At 37.7% G+C, this 22,306-nt stretch overlaps 1 protein-coding gene across 23 annotated transcripts in view; it reads right to left on the bottom strand.

The window, feature by feature from the left end:
* Positions 1-5,781: 5,781 nt before the first annotated feature.
* Positions 5,782-22,306, bottom strand: part of PAM (peptidylglycine alpha-amidating monooxygenase) — a 283,546-nt gene continuing 267,021 nt past the window's right edge. For 10 of the 23 annotated variants that reach the window (XM_067031391.1, XM_067031398.1, XM_059063085.2 and 7 more), the window contains 4 exons: positions 18,494-18,593; positions 16,360-16,413; positions 10,233-10,436; positions 5,782-6,610 (listed from right to left, as the gene is read on the bottom strand). In XM_067031391.1, the coding sequence (XP_066887492.1) occupies positions 6,435-6,610; positions 10,233-10,436; positions 16,360-16,413; positions 18,494-18,593 (534 nt within the window). In that variant the 3' untranslated portion in view covers positions 5,782-6,434. Of the gene's footprint in view, positions 6,611-7,253; positions 7,311-10,232; positions 10,437-16,359; positions 16,414-18,493; positions 18,594-22,306 lie in introns of all 23 variants that reach the window. The other 13 variants (XM_059063082.2, XM_059063090.2, XM_067031392.1 and 10 more) reach the window with 2 other exon arrangements.

Below are 22,306 nucleotides of genomic sequence, written 5' to 3'. Positions count from 1 at the left end.
AACATAGATGCAAAAATCCTCAACAAAATACTAGCAAACAGAATCCAACAGCACAGTAAAAGGATCATACACCATGATCAAGTGGGGTTTATTCCAGGAATGCAAGGATTCTTCAATATATGCAAATCAATCAACGTGATACACCATATTAACAAATGGAAGAATAAAAACCATATGATCATCTCAATAGATGCAGAAAAAGCTTTTGACAAAATTCAACACCCATTTATGATAAAAACCCTGCAGAAAGTAGGCATAGAGGGAACTTTCCTCAACATAATAAAGGCCATATATGACAAACCCACAGCCAGCATTGCTCTCAATGGTGAAAAACTGAAACCATTTCCACTAAGATCAGGAACAAGACAAGGTTGCCCACTCTCACCACTCTTATTCAACATAGTTTTGGAAGTTCTAACCACAGCAATCAGAGAAAATAAAGAAATAAAAGGAATCCAAATAGGAAAAGAAGAAGTAAAGCTGTCACTGTTTGCAGGTGACATGATACTATACATAGAGAATACTAAGGATGCTACCAGAAAACTACTAGAACTAATCAATGAATTTGGTAAATAGCAGGATACAAAATTAACGCACAGAAATCTCTTGCATTCTTAAACACTAACGATGAAAAATCCGAGAGGGAAATTAAGAAAACACTCCCATTTACCATTGCAACAAAAATAATAAAATATCTAGGAATAAACCTACCTAAGGAGACAAAAGACTTGTATGCAGAAAACTATAAGACACTGATGAAAGAAATTAAAGATGATACAAATAGGTGGAGAAATATACCATGTTCTTGGATTGGAAGAATCAACATTGTGAAAATGACTCTATTACCCAAAGCAATCTACAGATTCAATGCAATCCCTATCAAATTACCACTGGCATTTTTTACAGAACTAGAACAAAAAATTTCACAATTTGTATGGAAACACAAAAGATCCCGAATAGCCAAAGCAATCTTGAGAACAAAAAATGGAGCTGGAGGAATCAGGCTCCCTGACTTCAGACTATACTACAAGGCCACAGTAATCAAGACAGTATGGTACTGGCACAAAAACAGAAATATAGATCAATGGAACAGGCTAGAAAGCCCAGAGATAAACCCACACACATATGGTAACCTTATCTTTGATAAAGGAGGGAAGGATATACAGTGGAGAAAAGACAGCCTCTTCAATAAGTGGTGCTGGGAAAACTGGACAGCTACCTGTAGAAGTATGAAATTAGAACACTCCCTAACACCACACACAAAAATAAACTCAAAATGGGTTAAAGACCTAAATGTAAGGCCAGACACTATCAAACTCTTAGAGGAAAACATAGGCAGAACATTCTATGACATAAACCACAGCAAGATCCTTTTTGACCCATCTCCTAGAGAAATGGAAATAAAAACAAAAATAAACAAATGGGACTTAATGAAACTTAAAAGCTTTTGCACAGCAAAGGATACCATAAACAAGACCAAAAGACAACCCTCAGAATGGGAGAAAATAGTTGCAAATGAAGCAACTGACAAAGGATTAATATCCAAAATGTATAAGCAACTCATGCAGCTCAATAACAAAAAACAAACAACCCAATCCAAAAATGGGCAGAACTAAATAGACATTTCTCCAAAGAAGATATACAGATTGCCAACAAACACATGAAAGAATGCTCAACATCATTAATCATTAGAGAAATGCAAATCAAAACTACAATGAGATATCACCTCACACCGGTCAGATTGGCCATCATCAAAAACTCTAGAAACAATAAATGCTGGAGAGGGTGTGGAGAAAAGGGAACACTCTTGCACTGCTGGTGGGAATGGAAATTGATACAGCCACTATGGAGAACAGTATGGAGGTTCCTTAAAAAACTACAAATAGAACTACCATATGACCCTGCAATCCCACTACTGGGCATATACCCTGAGAAAACCATAATTCAAAAAGAGTCATGTACCAAAATGTTTATTGCAGCTCTATTTACAATAGCCAGGACATGGAAGCAACCTAAGTGCCCATCAACAGATGAATGGATAAAGAAGATGTGGCACATATATACAATGGAATATTACTCAGCCATAAAAAGAAATGAAACTGAGTTATTTGTAATGAGGTGGATAGACCTGGAGTCTGTCATACAGAGTGAAGTAAGTCAGAAGGATAAAAACAAATACCGTATGCTAACACATATATATGGAATCTAAAAAAAAAAAAAAATGTCATGAAGAGATTAGTGGGAGGATGGGAATAAAACACAGACCTACTAGAGCATGGACTTGAGGATATGGGGAGGGGGAAGGGTAAGCAGTGACGATGTGAGAGAGTGGCAGGGACATATACACACTACCAAATGTAAATTAGATAGCTAGTGGGAAGCTGCAGCATAGCACAGGGAGTTCACCTCTGTGCTTTGTGACCACCTGGAGGGGTGGGATAGGGAGGGTGGGAGGGAGGGTGACACAAGAGGAAGGAGTTATGGGAACATATGTATATGTGTAGCTGATTCACTTTGTTGTAAAGGAGAAACTAACACACTATTGTAAAACAGTTATACTCAAATAAAGATGTTAAAAAAAATAAAGTTAATAAAGAGATTAAAAAATATATATATATATATAAAAACAAACAAACAAACCAAAAAACACCCACAAAAAAACAAAAACACAAAGTCTAGCATGGTGACCTGCTGAAGACATGAACATATCACTTGTATTTTATCTTTCGTCTTTGATGCTTTTTTTAAAGGAGGTTATAGGGAGGCCCCTAGTAGCCTTTCTGTGTATGCATCTAAGTTACTTCCCATGGTGGGATAATGGGTGTTAGGGAACTACAGAAAGAAGCTGCTGGTAGGTAAGTTCTGGCCCTGAAGGTAATTTGCAACTAGCTTTTCTGTGATCTAGGTTTGAGGAACTGGGATGGATCACTTCTGGGCCAAACCATCACTCTACAGACACCACATATTTGAGAAAATGTTTTTGTGTACCTAATAATTTTTTTTGTGTGGTACGCGGGCCTCTCCCGTTGCGGAGCACAGGCTCCAGACCCGCAGGCCCAGCGGCCATGGCTCACGGGCCCAGCCGCTCCGTGGCATGTGGGATCTTCCCGGACCGGGGCACGAACCCGTGTCCCCTGCCTCGGCAGGCGGACTCTCAACCACTGCGCCACCAGGGAAGCCCCGTAATAATTTGTTTTAAGGCTCAGCTACTCTCTGGAGAACTGTGTTTCTTGGAGACAGTCCATGGAAAACCTGCATCCAAATCACCAGGGATGCTTTTTAAAAAATGCAGCTCTCTAGGCCCCATCCAATGTAGCGAATCAGAAACTCTGGGAATGGGACCAAGAGTCAGTCCTCTTCAAGAACCAACCCCAGTTGGTTCGTACAAGTCATTGAAGTCTGAGAAGTATTGCTATAGGCTACATCAACTTTGACTTACATCAACTTTGAGCTACTAGGTGATGACAGTCAGGGGAATAAGCTCAAATACCCGGTCTGTGGCTTCTCTTGTCATTCAGCTACTTAAATATTTAATTTATGTAACATCTGAGTGAGACTTTAAAGATGCATGGGAACTTTGAAAAAGAATATGATGATTTAATAAACTAAGAAGAAAGCTTAGAACAAAAGATTTTATGCATATGATAATTCAGGGCCAATTCAGTGAATGACAAAGCTATTTTTTTTAACTCCCCCAAATAATATTCTCTGGATAATTTATTGTAAAAAAAAAAAAAAGCAAGCACAGCTGTTTCCCTTTGCCTTATTAATAAGTCAATTATGCCTATTTTAATTATCCAATTTAAAGTATTTAACAATTAAGGCATTCAGATCTTGGTACTAATGGTCATATCAAAACACCTCAGATCCCATCTTCTCCCTCCAAACATCTGTAAACTATAATTTATGTGAAAATATAGCTATCCACTTGTAGAAATTGGCAAAGTAAAACAGCCATTCTCGAAGACAGTGGTTTTCAACTCTGGCTGCACATTAGAATTACCTGGAGAAATTAAAAAATATGACCTATAGCAATATCCTGTGGTAAGCCAATCAAATCAGAATTTATGGAGGTAGTGTCCAATCATTTTTTTCTTAAATTCCCTAGTGATTCTACTGTGAAGGGATCCATTCCTTTATGCACTTCCCAGGCAGTGCAATATCTAATTCAATAAATGAAGTTCAGCTAAGAACAAAAATCAGTGAAGAGATTGCCTGAAGTCAGTGCAGTTCATTCATTTCTTTATTTAAGCCAGGTTAGTAGAATAAGGGTGGTGTTCTAGGACAGGATGGTAATGCAGACTTTCTTTTTCTGAGTTTTCTTTTTTATAATGCCATTTGCTTATATTAGGCATATAATGCCATGTGCTATATTAAGGGACATATGTAAGAACAGACCTGCAAATGTATTTGTCTACTCTATGGATATTGTTGAAGATTTTAATTATACAACATGGTGCTATCTTTCAGAATATACTTGGGAGCAAATTTTTCTGATCTTATTATTAGGAATTCTAAACGTTTAACTGGCTCATGAATCATGTAACTAGTCAAATTTTACTTAATGAGCGGCTAGAAAGTTTAGACCCAATTTCTCCCCATGAACAACTGTAATAACAATTATTCTTGTATAAATTTTCTCATTTTTACCTTTGTTTTCTCTTTTTCTTTACCACCTCCTTATAATTTATCATTTTGATCTAGTTTTCTTTTTTTTTTTGCATCCAGGAGCCACTGTAAAACTGTTTAGGAATAAAATTAGGCATACATAACTTTAAAGATATGTAACTAATAGAGCTGATGATCATAATACAGTACCACAAAAGATGGCTTTAGTGCAAGTCAACTAATTTCCTCAACGTAAGAAAAGTTGAACAGCATCAAAGTCAACCTATAACATAACACATTCTGATGTTGAAATACAAACAAGTAAGACATAGTGAACAGGCACACATACACCAGAATAGTGCTGTTGTGATTCTACATTTACATGTTTACCACTAACGTGGTGAAAGCGGCATAAAGGGAGGAAAAGTGTGTTCTTCATTTGAGAAGGAAAAAAAAAATCTTTCAATTAGATCAATTTGGTGTCAATTATGAGGGAAAAAAATCTAGGTTAAGTTAGATATTTAAATAACTTAGCTGGAAGACAATTTAATTTTTTTGCAAAGTACTGTATATTGCTTTTGTGATTAGTCAGTTAAATCTATAACATGCCACTACTAAGATACCTGAATTGCAAGTAGGCATTTTGAAGAAAGGGTTCTAGAGTCTGACTATTATAAAAAGAAAAGTTATCAGGTTCTTACTAAATTGCATTGATTATGAAAAAGGTATTTAAAAAGTAATTTGTAGTCACTGTAAGAGATGCATATTCCTACGAATACATGGGTATTTGGAGTAAAATTATTCTTTAAAAAGAAAACCATTATCAGTTACCTACACTGATGGATTAATTTGCGTATGTAATTTGAGACACAGGTTTCCTCTTAGCTATGATAACCTTTTATTAAAGTATTTACTTTCTGATTGATATACAGGCAAAAACCCTCTTTGAATTTTAAAAGAAAGTCTGGTTTTACACATGTATGTAAACTCTTAGGCTGGTTTTTAATTTATATCAGCTACATAATAAAATACCATCTTAATTTTAATACAATACATTTCTTTTGGTTGAAGACATTGAATAGGTTTCACTATATCTGTGGTTTGTGTAATTATTACAAAAGTTGTATACAAACCCTGCAAATATGCAAAAATTGCAAAATACACTCTGACAGCTAATGCTCTGAAAACACTTTATTACACAAATTACATTCAGATTCTGAAAATAGTGATCTAACAGTGTAACCATCTAAAAATAAGACATCCCCAAAACACACCAACTGAGGAAGAAAATTTAAAAAAAGAATTTAAATAGAGACTTTTTTTTTCCCTCGTTGCAATATAATGTTAGTGATTTTAAAAAAATAGAAGGAGATTTAGCAGCTTTGTTGTCATATAGCACAAAGTTTCTCTTTACTGCCACAGGCTGAGAATGCTGAACAGGAAAGGCACCAAAGAAAGACACTGGCAATGGAGGTGCTATTGGGAAAATACTGTGTTCAAGCAGAGAATGGGGTTATTTACAAACTACAGAAAAGTCTCAAAAATGCAGATGAGCAAACCTTCCATCATTAAATTACTAGTGTGATGGAAGAAGAGAACTGTTTATTCTACGTTCATATAAAGACAATTGCACCGTTATGAACTTTTAGGAAACTCCTCAACTAGAACCAGAAGCCAACTAAATCAAAACGAAGTAAATAAAATGTGTGCAGTCCCACACAGACTAGTACAGTTTACAATTAAATACACAAAATGCTAAACGTGCTAAAGGGAAAGGAATCTGGCATTCTTGGCAAATTTCATCAACCTAAATCAAAGCCCCGTTTTCAGGAGGAAGGTGCGGGTACAGGCAGAGGTGCTGAATACTCCTCTTCTGACTCACTTCCGTCATCATCTTTCTCCTGGTCACTTCCCTCCGTGCTAAGGCGGTCAAAGCCTTTTCGGCTGTAGCCTTTCCGGCTTGCGAAGAAGTTTCCGAGGTTTAAGCCTCCACTTCCCTTTCCTGCAGAAATCGAACAATGACAGAGGATTGAGGTAACGTTTGCACAAATGATTCTCAGTTTCCTTGTAAATTTTTATGGGGATGGGAAAGGGTAGATATTAGCTGGGGGGAAAAAGTGACCTATAGAGATACTTATCCTACAGGGTCAGAAAGATACGATTCCACAGATTCATTAAAATAAATAAGGAAAAAACCCAAAGCTCCCCTGGATTATGTGTTTCTGCAGGATTATCTCAGATTCACTTTTCACCTCCTGCCTTTTCCAGGCTCTCTGGAATGGGTATCCCCTTGAGCAGCTCTTCATTTCAGTGACTTTACGAAAAGGTCATCTTCACCAAGACATGCACTGACACACTGACAGAAGTGATAGAAAATATAGTGAAGACAAATGAAGCCAGATACAAAGGCAGGGGGAAGAGAATTCGATAATACAGAAGAGCAAGCTGGGAAAATGAAGCTGGAGAACCTGCACCGGAGCCACACACTTCGGTTGGTTCATGGTTTGCATTCTGGGGATGCTGTGCTGCACAGAAGGAGTTTAATTTCCAGAGAGAAAATAAAAAATAGCTCCCTGCTTTTTAAAAGACACACACTTGTTGACTTTGAATCACATGTGAAGGATTCTAAAAGGTCACAGGCATACCTCTAAGTCTTCCCAGAACTCTTCCCGAACTTCCCTCAAGTTTATGTTCATAATCTGCTAGAAAAAGATGGCATATTTCAAAATGAGTCCCAGACACCTTCCTCAATCCACGGGTTCAACTTTCAACACAAAATAAGGAATTAATTCATGAATGATTAATAACAAGGCCTGGCTCTTGTCTGTATGCATTCTTAGAATTCTAAGGGAAAATAAAGGCAATATATTATTGTGATGTATACAAAGGCCGGAGCTGGGTTTGAGTACTGCCTGTGTCTCTTACAGGCTGTGCAATCTCAATAAATTACTTCTCTGAGCCTCAGTTTTCCTCTTCTGAGAAAAGAGAGATCAATGACAATCCCTACCTCTCTGTAAGGTTTAGATGGGATACTGCATGTGACATGCTTATAACAGTGCCTGTTAAATGCTTATAACATTTACTGAGCACAGTAAATGCTCAGTAATATTAGTTACCTTTATTAGGACAAAATTCAGTTATCGGTAATGTGTAAAAATTTGGATGCTTATTACAGTTTTAGGAATATTGGTCTGAGGTTTTGGTCTTTCTGTTAAGAACAGTACATGTCCTGCTTGAGAAAGCTTTGGATCCATGTACACCATTACCTTTTTATATAAGACGGAAGACAAAAAACCTGAAACCCTGAGTATTTTCAGCCATACAAGGTGACCCCAATTCCAAAATTTGGGCTCCCCAAATTCCAGCCCATCTCCATGAAGAACTGACTTTCTTTCCTTAGTTGGAGGCAGAATTCTTTATGGACTTCATTTCCCTGTGTGCTGTGTATCTCCCTGCACTCTTTGCCCTGCTTCCAACACTCCTTTAAGGGCTATGGTCAGGGAAAGAAGGCTCAAAGTCTCTAACCAGGAGAGGGGGCAGCATCGTGGAGAAAGCTCACAGGCAGAGGACAGAGCAAAGGCAGGAGTTGGTGTGGAGAGAAATAGGCAAGAAGGGAAGAAAAACCTGATGAGCCCATTAGAAAGCCAACAAATTAGACTGTAAATTCCATAAGGATGCAGGACAGTCCCTAGTCAGTTTTGCATCCCCTGTGCCTAGGACAGTGTCTGATGTGGAGCTGACATGCTGTAAGGGTGTGCTGAATAAGTGGAAGGCCTTTCATGAGGGTTATTCAAAACCCTCAGAGACTGGATAAGATCTATCAGGAACAAATGTTGAAAAAAAGGTGAGAGGCTGATCTACTTTTAGAATTAAATGTATTAGACTGAACCATATAAAACTGTAGTTTTCTAAATAAAACATGATTGAACAATGGTAGTTTCATATGGTTCGACCTGGGTCCCTGTCTTCCCAACACACGCCTGTAAACTCAGTATCCAGGTAACAGTGCCACGCACGCGTGCTAACAGCAAACAGGAGACGCCAAACCTTCTGGACTGCTCAGCCACTCCTCCTCCAGTGTGGGTTGATTACCAACATTCCTGCTCCCTGCCCCCAGGCCCCATGTGTTCCTGATACTTTGTGTATTTATCACTGCACTTACCACCCTCTCTTAATACCTTTATGTGTCATTTCTTTTTTATGTGTCATCTATTCTGTGAGCTCCATTTATTTATTCAGTCATTTTCCCAATGACTATTTATCAAACCCCTAGTGTCAGGAACTGTTATTTGTGCTGGGGATCTATCAGTAAACAAGTAAACATACAAGATTCTTGCTCTTTCGAAGCTTCCATCTAACTCCATGAAGATAATGACTACATTTACTTACATTTGCCTCTGCTTAACACAGTTCCATACCCATAACAAGGGCTCCATAGCAGTCCCTTCGGGAAGAGTTAGCTGTATTTTTGCAGAGCTTTACTGATTGCAGATGAAAAGCAACAGAAAGTCCTAGAAAAATTCCCTTTCACAAATTATTAAATTAAATCCTCTGGTTTTGTTTCTGTGTCAGGGCTTTGCCATGGGCACTGAATCCCTGCCATGGTTGCCTTGGCCTGAAATACGATCAGATGCTGTTTCTTGATCAAATGCTTCCTTTCACTCTGGTCCATGGATGCCTTCCCAAGCATAGCTGTAGCCTCCTGCCTTAGGACCTGGGGACCCAGCTAAGGGACTGTTCCTGACAGGTGAGGATCACAGGTTGGCTTATTTGTTTATTTATGTGGATACCTTGAAAGGAACTCAGCTAGGGGTCCTATAACATGATAATGATTTGATAAAATACTGACACCAGTACTGGACCCTCCCTTGTTTGGTTAGGGAAGGCTGATGGCCTAAATTATGACTATTTAAAAACTATCAAATGGTTTCTTATAGAAATAGTTGGTTTCCTGAGAGAGCTGAGGTTTAAGACAAGTATCTTTTATGACTTCTTATGACGTTTATTACTTTATTACCAATGATTATTCCTAATAATTATTGGTGGTATTAATTGAGCACTTACTAAGTGCCAGGTACTGTGATAAATGCTTTATGTACATTATTTCATTTAATCGTTACACAACCTTGTGAGTATTTTATCCCCACTTTATAGATGAAGTGGCTTAGAGAGATTAGGTAACTTGCCCAAGGTCATGTAGCTAGGAGCTAGAGCCAGGACTAGGGAAAAATACAACTTCTAAAAAACAGACCCAGGCGTTTTGAGGACTGGGCCTGTTTCTAACAGGAGGGATCTCCTCCTTCCTGACCCTTCAGCTAATTTATACTGACTTTACTTATCTACGCAGTTTTATATGGAGACATTAAATGGGTTTAAGCCAACGCTAAAAGGCAATAATAAAGGTTATATTTTATTCTAACTATCCAGATTTTGAAGCTCCAGATATATTTTCCACCGTGATACTAACTATAGACAAAATTTGGAACATAGACAATGTTGAAAAAGGTAGAGAACACAAGAAAAAAAACAACACTGAAAAACATCACAACCAAACTTTGAGGATAATCAGGCCAAACATTCTTTCAAAGGTAAGGTTCCAAGTTCAAGGGGCTCATTTTACTTGCCTCCAAAGGCCCTTGATTTTTTCCACCGAATAAATAAGGCAATGGCCAGCAGGACAACCACCGGAATAACCAGAAGGGTTGTAATGAGAATCATGGGCACTCCGGAACCTGGCTCTTTGATCAGTTTCTGTTTCTCTTGCATCTTCTGCAATTCTGAGGAGGCGGCTTTGTTCTCCATTTTGGTTTCAACAACTGCCTCGGATTCTTCAGGGAAAGAAGAGTTTACAATATTTAACTAACTCAAAGACTCCAAAACCCTCCCACCCGCCCCTACCCAGTCAAATTAACAGCTGCTCCTGAAGAACTTGTTGAGCTCAATGCATGTGGGGTTCATATTTCAATATCTGCATCTACCAAGCTGGCAATTGTGACTAGCAAATTCCCAGTGAATGATTTTTCACCTTTAAATTGGGTTTCTTTGGTTCTGCCCTTTGTTCACTCTTTAATTCCACAAAAGATATATCCTACTTTTGCATTTTTTCAAAGTTAAAATGGACAGGCAGCACGGTGTAGGGGACAGAACTGGTGTGCACGGTGGAGTCACATGAATCTGGGCTCAAATCCCATTTCTCCTACATAGCCAGCGTGTGTAACTTTGGGAAAGTTACTTAAGTGATCTGGGCCTTGGAAACCTCCTCTGTATAACTGTGATGATGATAACAACCTCCTTCATGAAATTATTGAGGATAAATGTTTATCATAAAAAAGGTGCTTAATAAGTATTTGTTTCCTTGTGTCTTCAGTTTATGAACCTCTTTCATTTTCAATGAATTATTGGTACCTCACATGCATAGTTGCACATATTAATTCTAGAATTATGAAATGGAAAAAGAAACTGTGTTCTTTCCAGGTTCTTTCTACCATTCCCAGCAAGTTGTAAGTGCACACAGATACACTGTATGTCCATTTGTTGTTGATGAAAATAACTTAAAAAACTATTCTGTGATATTGGGTAGATATCAGGCCTAAAGTACTACTTGGGAAATTGATACAATAAAACCATATAAGCAGCTGTAGGAATCTTAATAACTACTGATTTGAAAATGAGGTTGAACCTTGAGGCATTCTTGCCCCCAAGAAGCACATATATGTGTTTGTACAAGAACCCTGTGTGTGAAGGCTGGAAGTCACAACCATGTTTGCCAAAAGGCTCACAAGGTTTCTGAACTTCAACTTCTTGGCGTGCCCTCCACCCTATGATACACAGTGCATCATACGGCCTCATGGAAATTTTGACAAAATGGCAGGGATAAGTGGTTTAACATGATCAGGAAAATCTTTGGTTAATATTTAATATGTATGGACACAGCTTAGTAGCTTGCTGGACACTTCTCCAAGGAAGCATTTCTTAAATTACTTAAGGCATTGTAAACACAATTTATGATACACACAATTGGGAGGTCCCAGGTTTTTGCCTCAGTGTTCTGAGCCAGCCTCCTTCCCAGTCTCAGTTAAATCTATCAAGCACGTACTCTGTTTCAGGCACTGTTCTCATTGAATCATCACACCAAGCCTATGAGTGGGCACTATTATTATCACCATTTTACGGATGGCCTCACAGTCTTCATTTCCTTCCCTGTACTGTGATTAAGGGGAGACCATTATTTCCCTTCCTTTATCCACTGAAGTGGGTCTTGAAACTTCAGTGGGAAAGAAGGAAAGGGATTGGTTCATAGATCTAAATGGTTCAAATTTAATCTTTCTAAGTCTCAGTTTCCAAGAGGAATATGAATGTGATTCTTACTCTTCCTGACCACTAGCTATTTTGTCTTTTTCTTCACTGTTATAGAAAAGGTATACAAATTGTTCTATAATTAAGCTTGTTCTATATTTAAGCAAAAAATAACAATAAAGAGATGATAGGATTAAAAAATATAGGCCAAAGACACAGACTGGTAGTCAAGAACTTGTTGCCTTGGAAGAAGGGTTTATTTCTATTTGAAAGTGACTATAATCAGAGTAATTACATAGCACTTTCTACCTGTCATTTAGTGGTTTACCGACACCTAAGACATTGGCTGTACCAGTTCATATCTAGTTTCATCGATAAGGCAGAGCTAGGATCGGGCTCCAATAAAAGGAAAGAAGAACTATGAAGTAGGTGACAGACTAACAGAATCATTTTACCATTCATAGTAAGTATGCTGAGAATGAGGTAAGGAACTTGCTAAGATACGCACACTGCACTTTAGAAATTCATGATTTCCACATCCCTTCTGTATGCTGAGTGCCATCTACTAAAAATAGTTGAACGTTCTAACTTTTGGAACCAGTTGAAGTATGTTTAGATTTTAAAAGATGCTCTACATTTTAAAGAAAGGATAAAAAATTTTAATTTCCCAATATAAAAGAAAAAATTGCTGCTCTTCTTAGAAGACTTTGTAAGCGGAGTAAAAAGCCTAAAAATTCGTTATCACTTAAGAGACTAAGAATTCCATTCAAAGCGTAAAGAACAATCTAAAATCTGTCACTTTTACTCTTTATCTTAAATTCTTTAATTAAAACCCCCAGTAATTTAGAGCATCCCTGATGAAGATGAAATGGAGAAGCTCTAAGATTAGCCAGGTCCTGGGGCTTCTGGAAGGTGGGGGTACCCCATGTGACATTGTGACATTATCCTGTATAAGAGGCCAGATGTATTCAATCTGCAACAAAATATGTCTTCAAACAAGCTTTCTTGGAATCTCTAGAGATACTTGGAAGTAAAAAGAATTTTGAAAGCTGATGTATAGGAAGTTTTTTCCTTCTCTTTAAAGCAATGCATTTAGAAAGGGAGGCTAGGTGCACTGCTGTGTGAGCTCACACACACAAGCACGTGCATGTCTCTCCTCCCTTGACAGAAGGGGAGAAGCCCAGAGACCACTTGGAGTAACCGGGACAGGAAAGGAGAGACATTCTTAATACAGCAACATAGCAATTATGACCCAGTCCATCACAGATGGAACTGAAGGCTGAAGGTTGTAGACGGCATACTGGCAAGTAACATATTAGAAGACATAAAAAGTACATATAGCACCAATGAGATTACAGGCATACTTTGGAGCTATTGCGGGTTCAGTTCTGGACCAACTCAATAAAGCAAATATTGCAATTAAGCGAGTCACATAAATTTTTTTGTTTGCCAGTGCATATAAAAGTTATCTTTACACTGTACTGTAGTCTATTAAGGGTACAACAGCATTATGTCTTAAAAAACAATGTATATACTTTAATTAAAAAATAGTTTCTTGCTAAAAATGTTAACCATTATCTGAGCCTTCAATGAGTTCACAGTAGTAACATCAAAGATGGTGATCACAGATCACCATAACAAATAACATTGAAAAGGTCTGAAATATTTCAAGAATTTCCAAAATGTGACACAGAGACACGAAGTGAGCAAATGCTGTTGAAAACAACGCTGATAGACTTGCTCAATGTAGGGCTGCCACAAACCTTCCATTTGTAAAAAACACAAAGTGCGTATCTGCAAAGTGCAATAAAACGAGTATTCCTGTACTCATTTTTTGGTTTGTTTGTTAAATGCAATGTGCTTCCCCTACAATGTGTTGCTCCTCATAAGATCTAATATGCTCACTGCTAAAAACAGAGAATTTATTTTTATTTTCCTAAGTCTGATTTTCCATCATCATCTTGTACGGTGGGGGTGGGGAAGGGGTGAAGGGCTATGCTTTTGGTGGGATATTGGCACATCTATTTTATCCCTAGTAACTTTATTCGAAAGTTTCAGTCCCTTTCCTAAGTTTCTATCATCACAAACTCTCTTATCCCTGAAACGCCCTGAGAACACAATACTGGTTCTGAAACTCTATTACTGATTGGTTGTGTAACCTTTCACAGTGGGGATGAGTGTCATCAAAGGTTACTTGAGGGGCTTCCCTGGTGGCGCAGCGGTTGAGAATCCGCCTGCCGATGCAGGAGACACGGGTTCGTGCCCTGGTCCGGGAAGATCCCACATGCCGCGGAGCAACTAAGCCCGTGAGCCATGGCCGCTAGGCCTGCGCGTCCGGAGCCTGTGCTCCGCAATGGGAGAGGCCACAACAGTGAGAGGCCCGCATACCGCAAAAAAAAAAAAAAAAAAAAAAAAAAAAAAAAAAAAAAAGGTTACTCGAATTTCAAAATTTACAATTACCATGTATCTACAGGGCTGTTAAATCTGGGATGGTGTTTCTCCCTCTCTTTGTAAGAGGTGGTTTAAATTAAGCTTCCAGATTTTGATAAAAGATGAACTCTGGGAGATCCAGAATGATTTATATTCCTTTTTGTGATAAGAAAATAATCTTTAAAAAAAAGTTTAATGAGAGTCATACAGATTCAAAGGGAACTAGAACAAGTTCATTTGGGTTTGGGTATTCCTAACTATTAAAATGGAACTGTCATGACAAGGCATTTTAATTAAATTGACTATTTGAGCTGCTGAGAGGTTTCTCGACCAAACAGACTCAGTGGTGTGCAGGAGAGAGGATGTGGCCAATGGGTGAGATCAGTGTGGGTGGGCTGTTCACAGCAGGTCAACCAGTAGAGTCTCAGAGTTTTTGGTGGAATCTATTTAAATAGAAACAGTCTGAGGCCACTTCTAAATCCCAGAGATTTCAGAGTAAACTGCAACCATCTGCAATCTGTAGTTCCTGAAAGAATTTATGGTGAATGAATTGGTGGTATTGATCTCTCCTCAGCAGTACAGTAATAGTGGTTAAGAGCACAGCTTTGGTGCCAGACTGGTCTAAATTCTGGCTCTACCATTTAATATCTCAGTAGTAATTCTGATCTTCAATTTTTTCACATATGTAAAATGGGAATAATAGCAACTATCATATGGTTGGTGTAAGGATTAACCTAAATTCTCTGTACAGCCCATTTTTTTGTGCTCCATAAATGACAGCTCTTATTAATAACAGTATCTTTTCCAACGTCTTTATTCCAGGGCGAATAGAACTTATCAATAACTCTTTATATAACAATAACAGAAAAATAGCAGATCAGGAACTTCTTCAATATGTGTAGTATGAATGTCACTCAGTAGTGTCACCTGGGTAGAATCTACAAATGCCAAACAGTTGCTATTTATTTATTTTATAATATTATCTTACCCCTTTCAACCTTGAGCCGGCTACATTTTCTTATCTGCCTATATAAAATCCCTAAACTGCCTCTTGGTTCTTGCTTCTTTTCCTCTCTTTTCCACCTGCTTTCATGAAAAAGGAAAACACGTAAGCCTAGGCTTAGGTCTTAACATCTGGGAGAATCATTTGTTAAGCAACTAAGAATTGAATCACTTTATTACTTAAGCATTAGGAACACCTCTAGTGAGTTCTTAACTACACGACAATGTCAAATCCCTGAAAATAGTAGAAAATGTATAAATATAAACTGATCCCTAAGAAAGGGAGAAAATAATTTGACTGGGATTCCAAATGAACCCAGTAGTTTTGCCAGTAGCTAAATTCCATCTCCCCATGTCTTACAATACATACCAATGATATAATACTTATTTCTATATATGAATATGCATGTATGTATGTACACACACACACACACACACACACACACACACACAGAGTCCTTATAGGCTGTAAGTCTCTTGAAGGCAGGCAGTTTCATTGCTATTGTGCCTTACACATAGATGGCCCTCAGTAAATGTTGGGGACTGAATGGTACTAAGATTGGAGCTTAGGGAGCAGCTGATCTTTTCAGGCCCCTATATTATTAACTCTCCAAAGATATTTTTCACTCTAAAGATTAAATAAGACCCATTAAGGAAGGCCTTTCCCAGTATGCTGGATGTTATTTTTCTCCTTGCCTGAGGTTAAAATATTTCCAGAAGTGACTGACTGACTTTTATTCCTCTCTGAATGCCTCTGACCCACTTGTAGATTTCTTACATCCCCAATCACTTTTCATCACTTGAAATCAGTGAGTCTGAGCTCATTATTAGTATTCCATTTTATCAGAAAAAGCAGTGGCAGCATGTAGGTTTAAAGGTTCAAGTACATAGTAGAAGTTATAGATAATTTACCAGATTATATTATATTTTTAGCCTGATAATTTTTAAGTGCAATCAAGAGTCATGAAAGAATTCAACACAAATAGCCTTGGGTTTCATAGTCACAAGAGGAATCTGACCAACCTTTGATTTCCTGGACCTCAATGCCAGCCTTTTTAACTGATCGATGTTCCATTTCTGTAATAGCACAGCAAGGAGAGAGAAAATCAGAATCCCCTAAAAGAATATTTGACAACTTAATTTTGATATTAATTTTTCTCAGTAGATAATATTTCTTTAATTCATCAAATACATTATTATATTAGAAAAGACTTTGGTACAAATCACCAATTAGGTGCCAGGTCCATGAATCCTGGATAAGATACTCCTAGGGAAAGCTGAAATAATATTTCTAAGGCCTTCGTATCTAAAATGAGATTTTCCACGTCGAGTTTACAATTCTGTATTGTTTCTGAAATATCAAGTAGTTCTGTTTTCATGTGGACATCTTAGACTGACTACTAGTTCTGCCATGTTTGATTATCAGTCTTCTAGTTGAAAAATTGATTTGACTAGTTAAATACTACAATATAAATACACAAGACACATGTTTAGTCTTCTTATGGCAGTCTTATCGTTCCCAAGGTACTGTTTTTTCCAGGTTTATTATTTGGTTGCATTCTGGACTGTGCAGAAGGCTTTTTCTCTTTCACAGCTGAATGCTATATTGTAGTGCTTCTCAATCAGGGGATATTTCAAAACAACTTGGGAAGTCTTTCCAAAATACCCATATTATAACCCTTCTTCTTTCTATAGATCTTGAATGGGGTCTGGCCATGTGCGCTTTGAAAACCTTCTCCAGGTGACTTGGATATACATCTCTGTTTAGTACCAACCGCTAGGGTGGAATAAAGAGCCTTAGACGGGAATCTTAACGAGTTCAAGTATCATATTCCTATCTGTAAAATGAAGATACTAGTTAGATTTCTGAAGTTTTTTCCATCTTGAAAGGTATTTATTCATTTTTTATTCTGAAAAGCCTGGGTTCAGTCATGCAATTGGGAATTATCCACCTCTCTTTGCTTTCCTGTCTGCCTACACCTTCTGGTTCTTCTTTGAGGAGGCAGGTGGTAGGAGAGGCACACTTGCAGGGGAATGTGCAGCTACCGGGGGAGGGGAATAGTCCATGGGCACCTCTGTGCACTCAGCCCAAACTGGGTCCTTATTACGAAACAGCAAAAATTACTCAAAGGACAATTCTGAAGACAACAGTTACCAAATTTACTTGGGCTCCAAGACCTGTACAGTATATGATTAAAGTTTTTGGACTCATGACTTTACTTTTCTTTGTTATACCTTGTATTTTTTCCTTGTTGTAATTTGCATTTTTCCTTATTATAAGTAGTATTTCTTATCTTCATCAAGTCCATAAGTCTTTATTATTTCTCTATTTAAACTGCTGTTGTAGGTCCTGATACCTCAAATTTATTATCCACTCTTATTATCCATTCTTTTCCTTAACCTCGTCTTCTCCTACTGTTTGGACCCTGCCATATTTTAAAAGCATCTCTGGACATTGAGGTTTGTGGCTTACTAAGAATTTGGTATTGTTCAATTTAGAAAACTTAAGTTTTTAGTATGATATCGATGGCTTATGTTAGTATACTTTTTAAGAATTAGAAATAGTGCCCAAATTGCAAATAGAAGTCTCCAAACTATCTGGCTTGATCCTGATAGAGAAGCTCTTTTGTCCCCAGACATACTTTTGTAGTTACATGAAAACATAGTTCAGGATTTTGAACAAGCTGAAGTCTAAAGGGAAAATGCAGAGGGCTTCCTGTTTGGGATGATATGTGTCTGACTCAGATGCTGGTCTTCCAAGATGCTCAGCAGCTACTGAGAGCTGAAGAGCCACGTGGGAAGTGATGCCTCAGTCAGGCCCTCTGCTTTGCCAGAGTCATCTCCTCCTTCTGGAACTAAGTTGGAATTAACATTGGCTTTCAATGTAACAGACATTACTTCAGGCATCAAGAATTTCCTGTGGAATATCTGTGGAAACAAGGGGAAAACTGCCAGCAGAAAAAAAAAAGTTTCATTCCGCTTTTAAAAAAGTTAATCCCTGAAATGACTACCAACAGGTCTTTTAACAACTGTGATTTCCTACTCTACTCTACTCTACTCCTAGCAATAAAAAGAGACGGACATGCAAATTTTTTGACATGTTTTTAAGCAGTAAAACTGAGGGAAAATGTGGACAATAATGCTGTAAAAGTCATACTTTCAGTTGAGGTGAACTTCCACACGGTATTGGTGTGAGCGTCTCCAACATACACGGTCCCGTCTTCAGATGCAGTGATGTCATGAGGCATGTCAAAGTGCTGCCAAAACAAGAAGCACATAGTGCGGTGGTGAGCCTATACTTGAGTTCTTCATGAAAAGGCAGACAAACACAGTACAGCACACAAGAAAACCATAAGCATGTTACTCAAACCAGAGAAACAATGATTTCCATCAAAGCAACTCTAGGCCAAAAAGAGTCATCCCTTCACGCACTGGGCACTGCCTCTGCCAGACATAATTCTGTGTGCTGGGAAACACTGAGGCAGCCTCATCACTGACTCTCAAGTCTTTTAAGAAGTGAACATTTACAAGCAGATTACTTTTTTATACTCTTGTTTAGTTGGTGTTCATTATTTACATAATCATTTATATTTATAAATAATAATAATATTTCTTCTACCTTTAGTCATTGTCAAATTTGCCTGTTTTAATTTATACAACTAAAAAGGACGAGGTCTTAATTTTTGTTATTATTCTCATCAAGCTATCATAAGCTTCCTTAAAAAGTATTTTTATATTACTGATAAGAGGAATCATTTCAAAGATTCAGGACATTCAGATTATTTCTGAAATGCAGTAAGGTCGGGTTTTCTATAGTGTTGACAATATTTTTGGTCAGCAAAGGAAACACACTGAGTGTGCCCTTCAGTATTTCCTGGCTTTTGTACTTACTTCAGATACACTGGTGTTTTAATATGTCTTTCTTCATGACACATTTCCATATCAAATCATGCCATCTCAATCATGAGGACACAGGAGACAGGGGAGCCCTTTATGTGACTTTATTGGGGTCACCGAGTTAGTTTCTTGAAGAGCAGGCTTAAAATGTGCTGCTTCCATTTCCATCTGTCTACTGAAGATTTCAAGGGTGCCACGTGTTGGCTAGTTGGCAGGATGTGGATGATTTTTTTCATCTTTGAGGCCAGGAGGCCTGCTTGAGTGTACCATTGTCAAAAATATGATCAGTGAGTATCAATAGGAACATTATCCTGACTTATGGGCTTACCAGATAGCATCTGTCCACTTTGGTTTGCTGAGTACAAAGGGCGATAATAAGGCAAACTCTTCTTAGCCCACTGTAGGAGGGGCAGAATACATGCTTTGGAGAAACTATTGTGCTTCGAAAATCAGCAACAATTTGTCACATTGAAAAGAAAAATGAGACAGCCATGTTGAGGAGGCTCATTCCTTCAAACTATCAAATGAGCTTGACAAATGTGCAGGAGAAGGACAGAGAGCCAGAAATCAAAACACTGCCTTGCTGAAATCTCCCAAGCCAGTCGTTAAATGTTCATCTTTATTTTGGGTTCAGCTAATAGGTGGCAACAGAATTGCATATCACAGGGAGTTCTTCCTCTATGCCAAAATATGTTTTTAGAAACTGCTTTGCAAAAGATGTGGTTGTAAAGTACTTCATATTTTCTGATGGGAAAAATATTATAATAGGTGGAGAAACAAAGGTGAGGGGGTAATGTTTGAACTATTCATTGGTAAGGACTTTGCTTTAAATTAATCACAATATGTCATCAGTTCAAGGCTAGAATAACAATCAACCTCTATCTGTGGTTCTCAAACTGATCCAGGGAGACAGGGGTTCAGCTGGAAATATTTTGGGGCCACAGGAGCGGTTCAGGGGGAAGCTTAGTGATGGGACTTTGGGACCTCTATTCCTACTGCAATCACAGGCACTCAACTATAATCTTTTAAACGAATTATTCTACTGCTCTGTGTCATTTGAAACAAAATTATGCTGTAAGATTTAGTGTTAGGTTTTAAGACTTCAGAGTTGGACAGATTTAAAGATCTACTCTAGGCTTTGAAATCTTCTCTTGAGGTACTTCTCCCTAACAAAATAAAAGTGATCAGAGAAAAGAATGATAGCAACTTCCTGGGCATCTGGTGACATAGCCCAGGGCAATCTGCCCTCAAAATCTTCTATTCTGTCTTAAAAATTCATAAGGAATTTGTGTTCCCCATATCCTATGTTTGCATTAACACAAAATAATGTTTAAACTTACTTCATATTAAGCAAAATCATTCTCTAAGAAGTTGTACCAAGTTATGTTATGGTTTAATATATCCCGTGGCCTCAATATTAAACACATTTCGAGTCAAAAAGACCTGAGTTTAAGATCCAGGTGTGCTACTTACTGTGTAGCTTTGGATATGTAATTTCACTTGTGTGAACCTTAGGCTCAAACACTGTCAAATATTGTGATTTTTAATCTCCATTGTTAAGGTTGGAGAAATAACACGAATCTGGGGTTACTATTCCCTTCTTTCTATCTTTCTTATTTATTTTATTTTATTTTTTTTTGTATGGAGCAGTGGGGATTATTCCTTCCCTTTTCCACATGAGCATCCGTGCAGAAGAAAGAAGCCAAAAAGACGCCTGCCTGAAGGGTGTATGAAAGCCGATGACAGAGACCATAGTCTTTGCTATGATTATGGAAGCAAGAATGTTGGGGGCAACTATGTATCTTTTGCCCTCAGAACTTTTTGACACCATTTGATAGAATCATCTTCTTTATTGTCCTACTGTCTCAGCTTCCCTGCATAGAGATAAAGATGGAGATCACACATTCAGACATAAACATTCCTAAAGAATGTAATAAAAGAGGGAGAACTGAAGTATATGAGGAGATAAGTAGTGGACAGGCACAAACAGCGGCATAGACACATTATGTAAGACTTGACTTTTGACTTGCAGGAAAAATCACTTCTTACATAGGAGTCAATACACAGTATTAGTCCCTTCACCCAAACTTAATCTTTGTGATGATAATCTAATTAAGTAAAAATTCTGAGAGGCTCATAAAACGGTTTCAGTTTACTGAGTCAACACAGAACATATTTCTATGTTTTGGTGCAATATCTAGTCTTGTTTATTTAAAGGAAAAGCAAATTTCATCTTGGAGTTAGATTCTCTTTTCAAGTTTGCTGTATTGACCCATATATTGTAACTTATTCATCGCTGAATGTCTGATGAATACTGATGTTTAGGCACAAGGCTGTCTGAAATTTCAGGGCTGCTCACATTTTTATGAGAGTACGGCTCATTTAGAATCTAGCCTCTAGCTTAGCACTTAGTGTTGATTTCTAGATGCATATTTGAATTAAAAGTTAATATCCTGATTGACATAGTTCATTATTATTAAAAGAACAATCAAGCAAACACTGTGTTAATGCAAAGTGAAGACCTGAAAGGAAGTGAAGTATCTCACTTTCTTTATCAATAGATATGAAGAGTGGTGAAACAATGAAGACCAGATAATCAATCAGGATCTGAAACACTACTGAGGTAAAATACCTATTATCAATGTAATGAATTTCTTTCTGAAGGGCTATTATGACTGGATATTTGATTGCTTATTGCTTTTCAGGTGAAATACTTCTACGGAAAGTCCTGTTTGTTATGTATCAACAGAAACTCCAAAAAAAAAATAATTTGTACAGGAATCTTTACTTCAGATCCAGTTTGGTTCAACTTGGATCGTGTAAGTTTTGTTAAACTTCAACTGAGGGAAAGGCTGTGCCCTGTTCTGTTCACCATCATATCCTTAGTGTCTAGCATAATGCCTGACACAAAGTAGGTGCTTAATAAATACCTCTAGAATGAATTTTAATAAATCCCAGACTAGCTGTCAGTGTTCTAACATTGGCATTGTAAAGTTTTTTTTTAAATTAATTAATTTATTTATGGCTGTGTTGGGTCTTCGTTTCTGTGCGAGGGTTTTCTCTAGTTGCGGCG

This window comes from Kogia breviceps, chromosome 4 (assembly GCF_026419965.1).
Source record: "Kogia breviceps isolate mKogBre1 chromosome 4, mKogBre1 haplotype 1, whole genome shotgun sequence".
Lineage (NCBI taxonomy): Eukaryota > Metazoa > Chordata > Mammalia > Artiodactyla > Physeteridae > Kogia > Kogia breviceps.
This window is presented reverse-complemented; position numbering and strand designations above follow the sequence as displayed.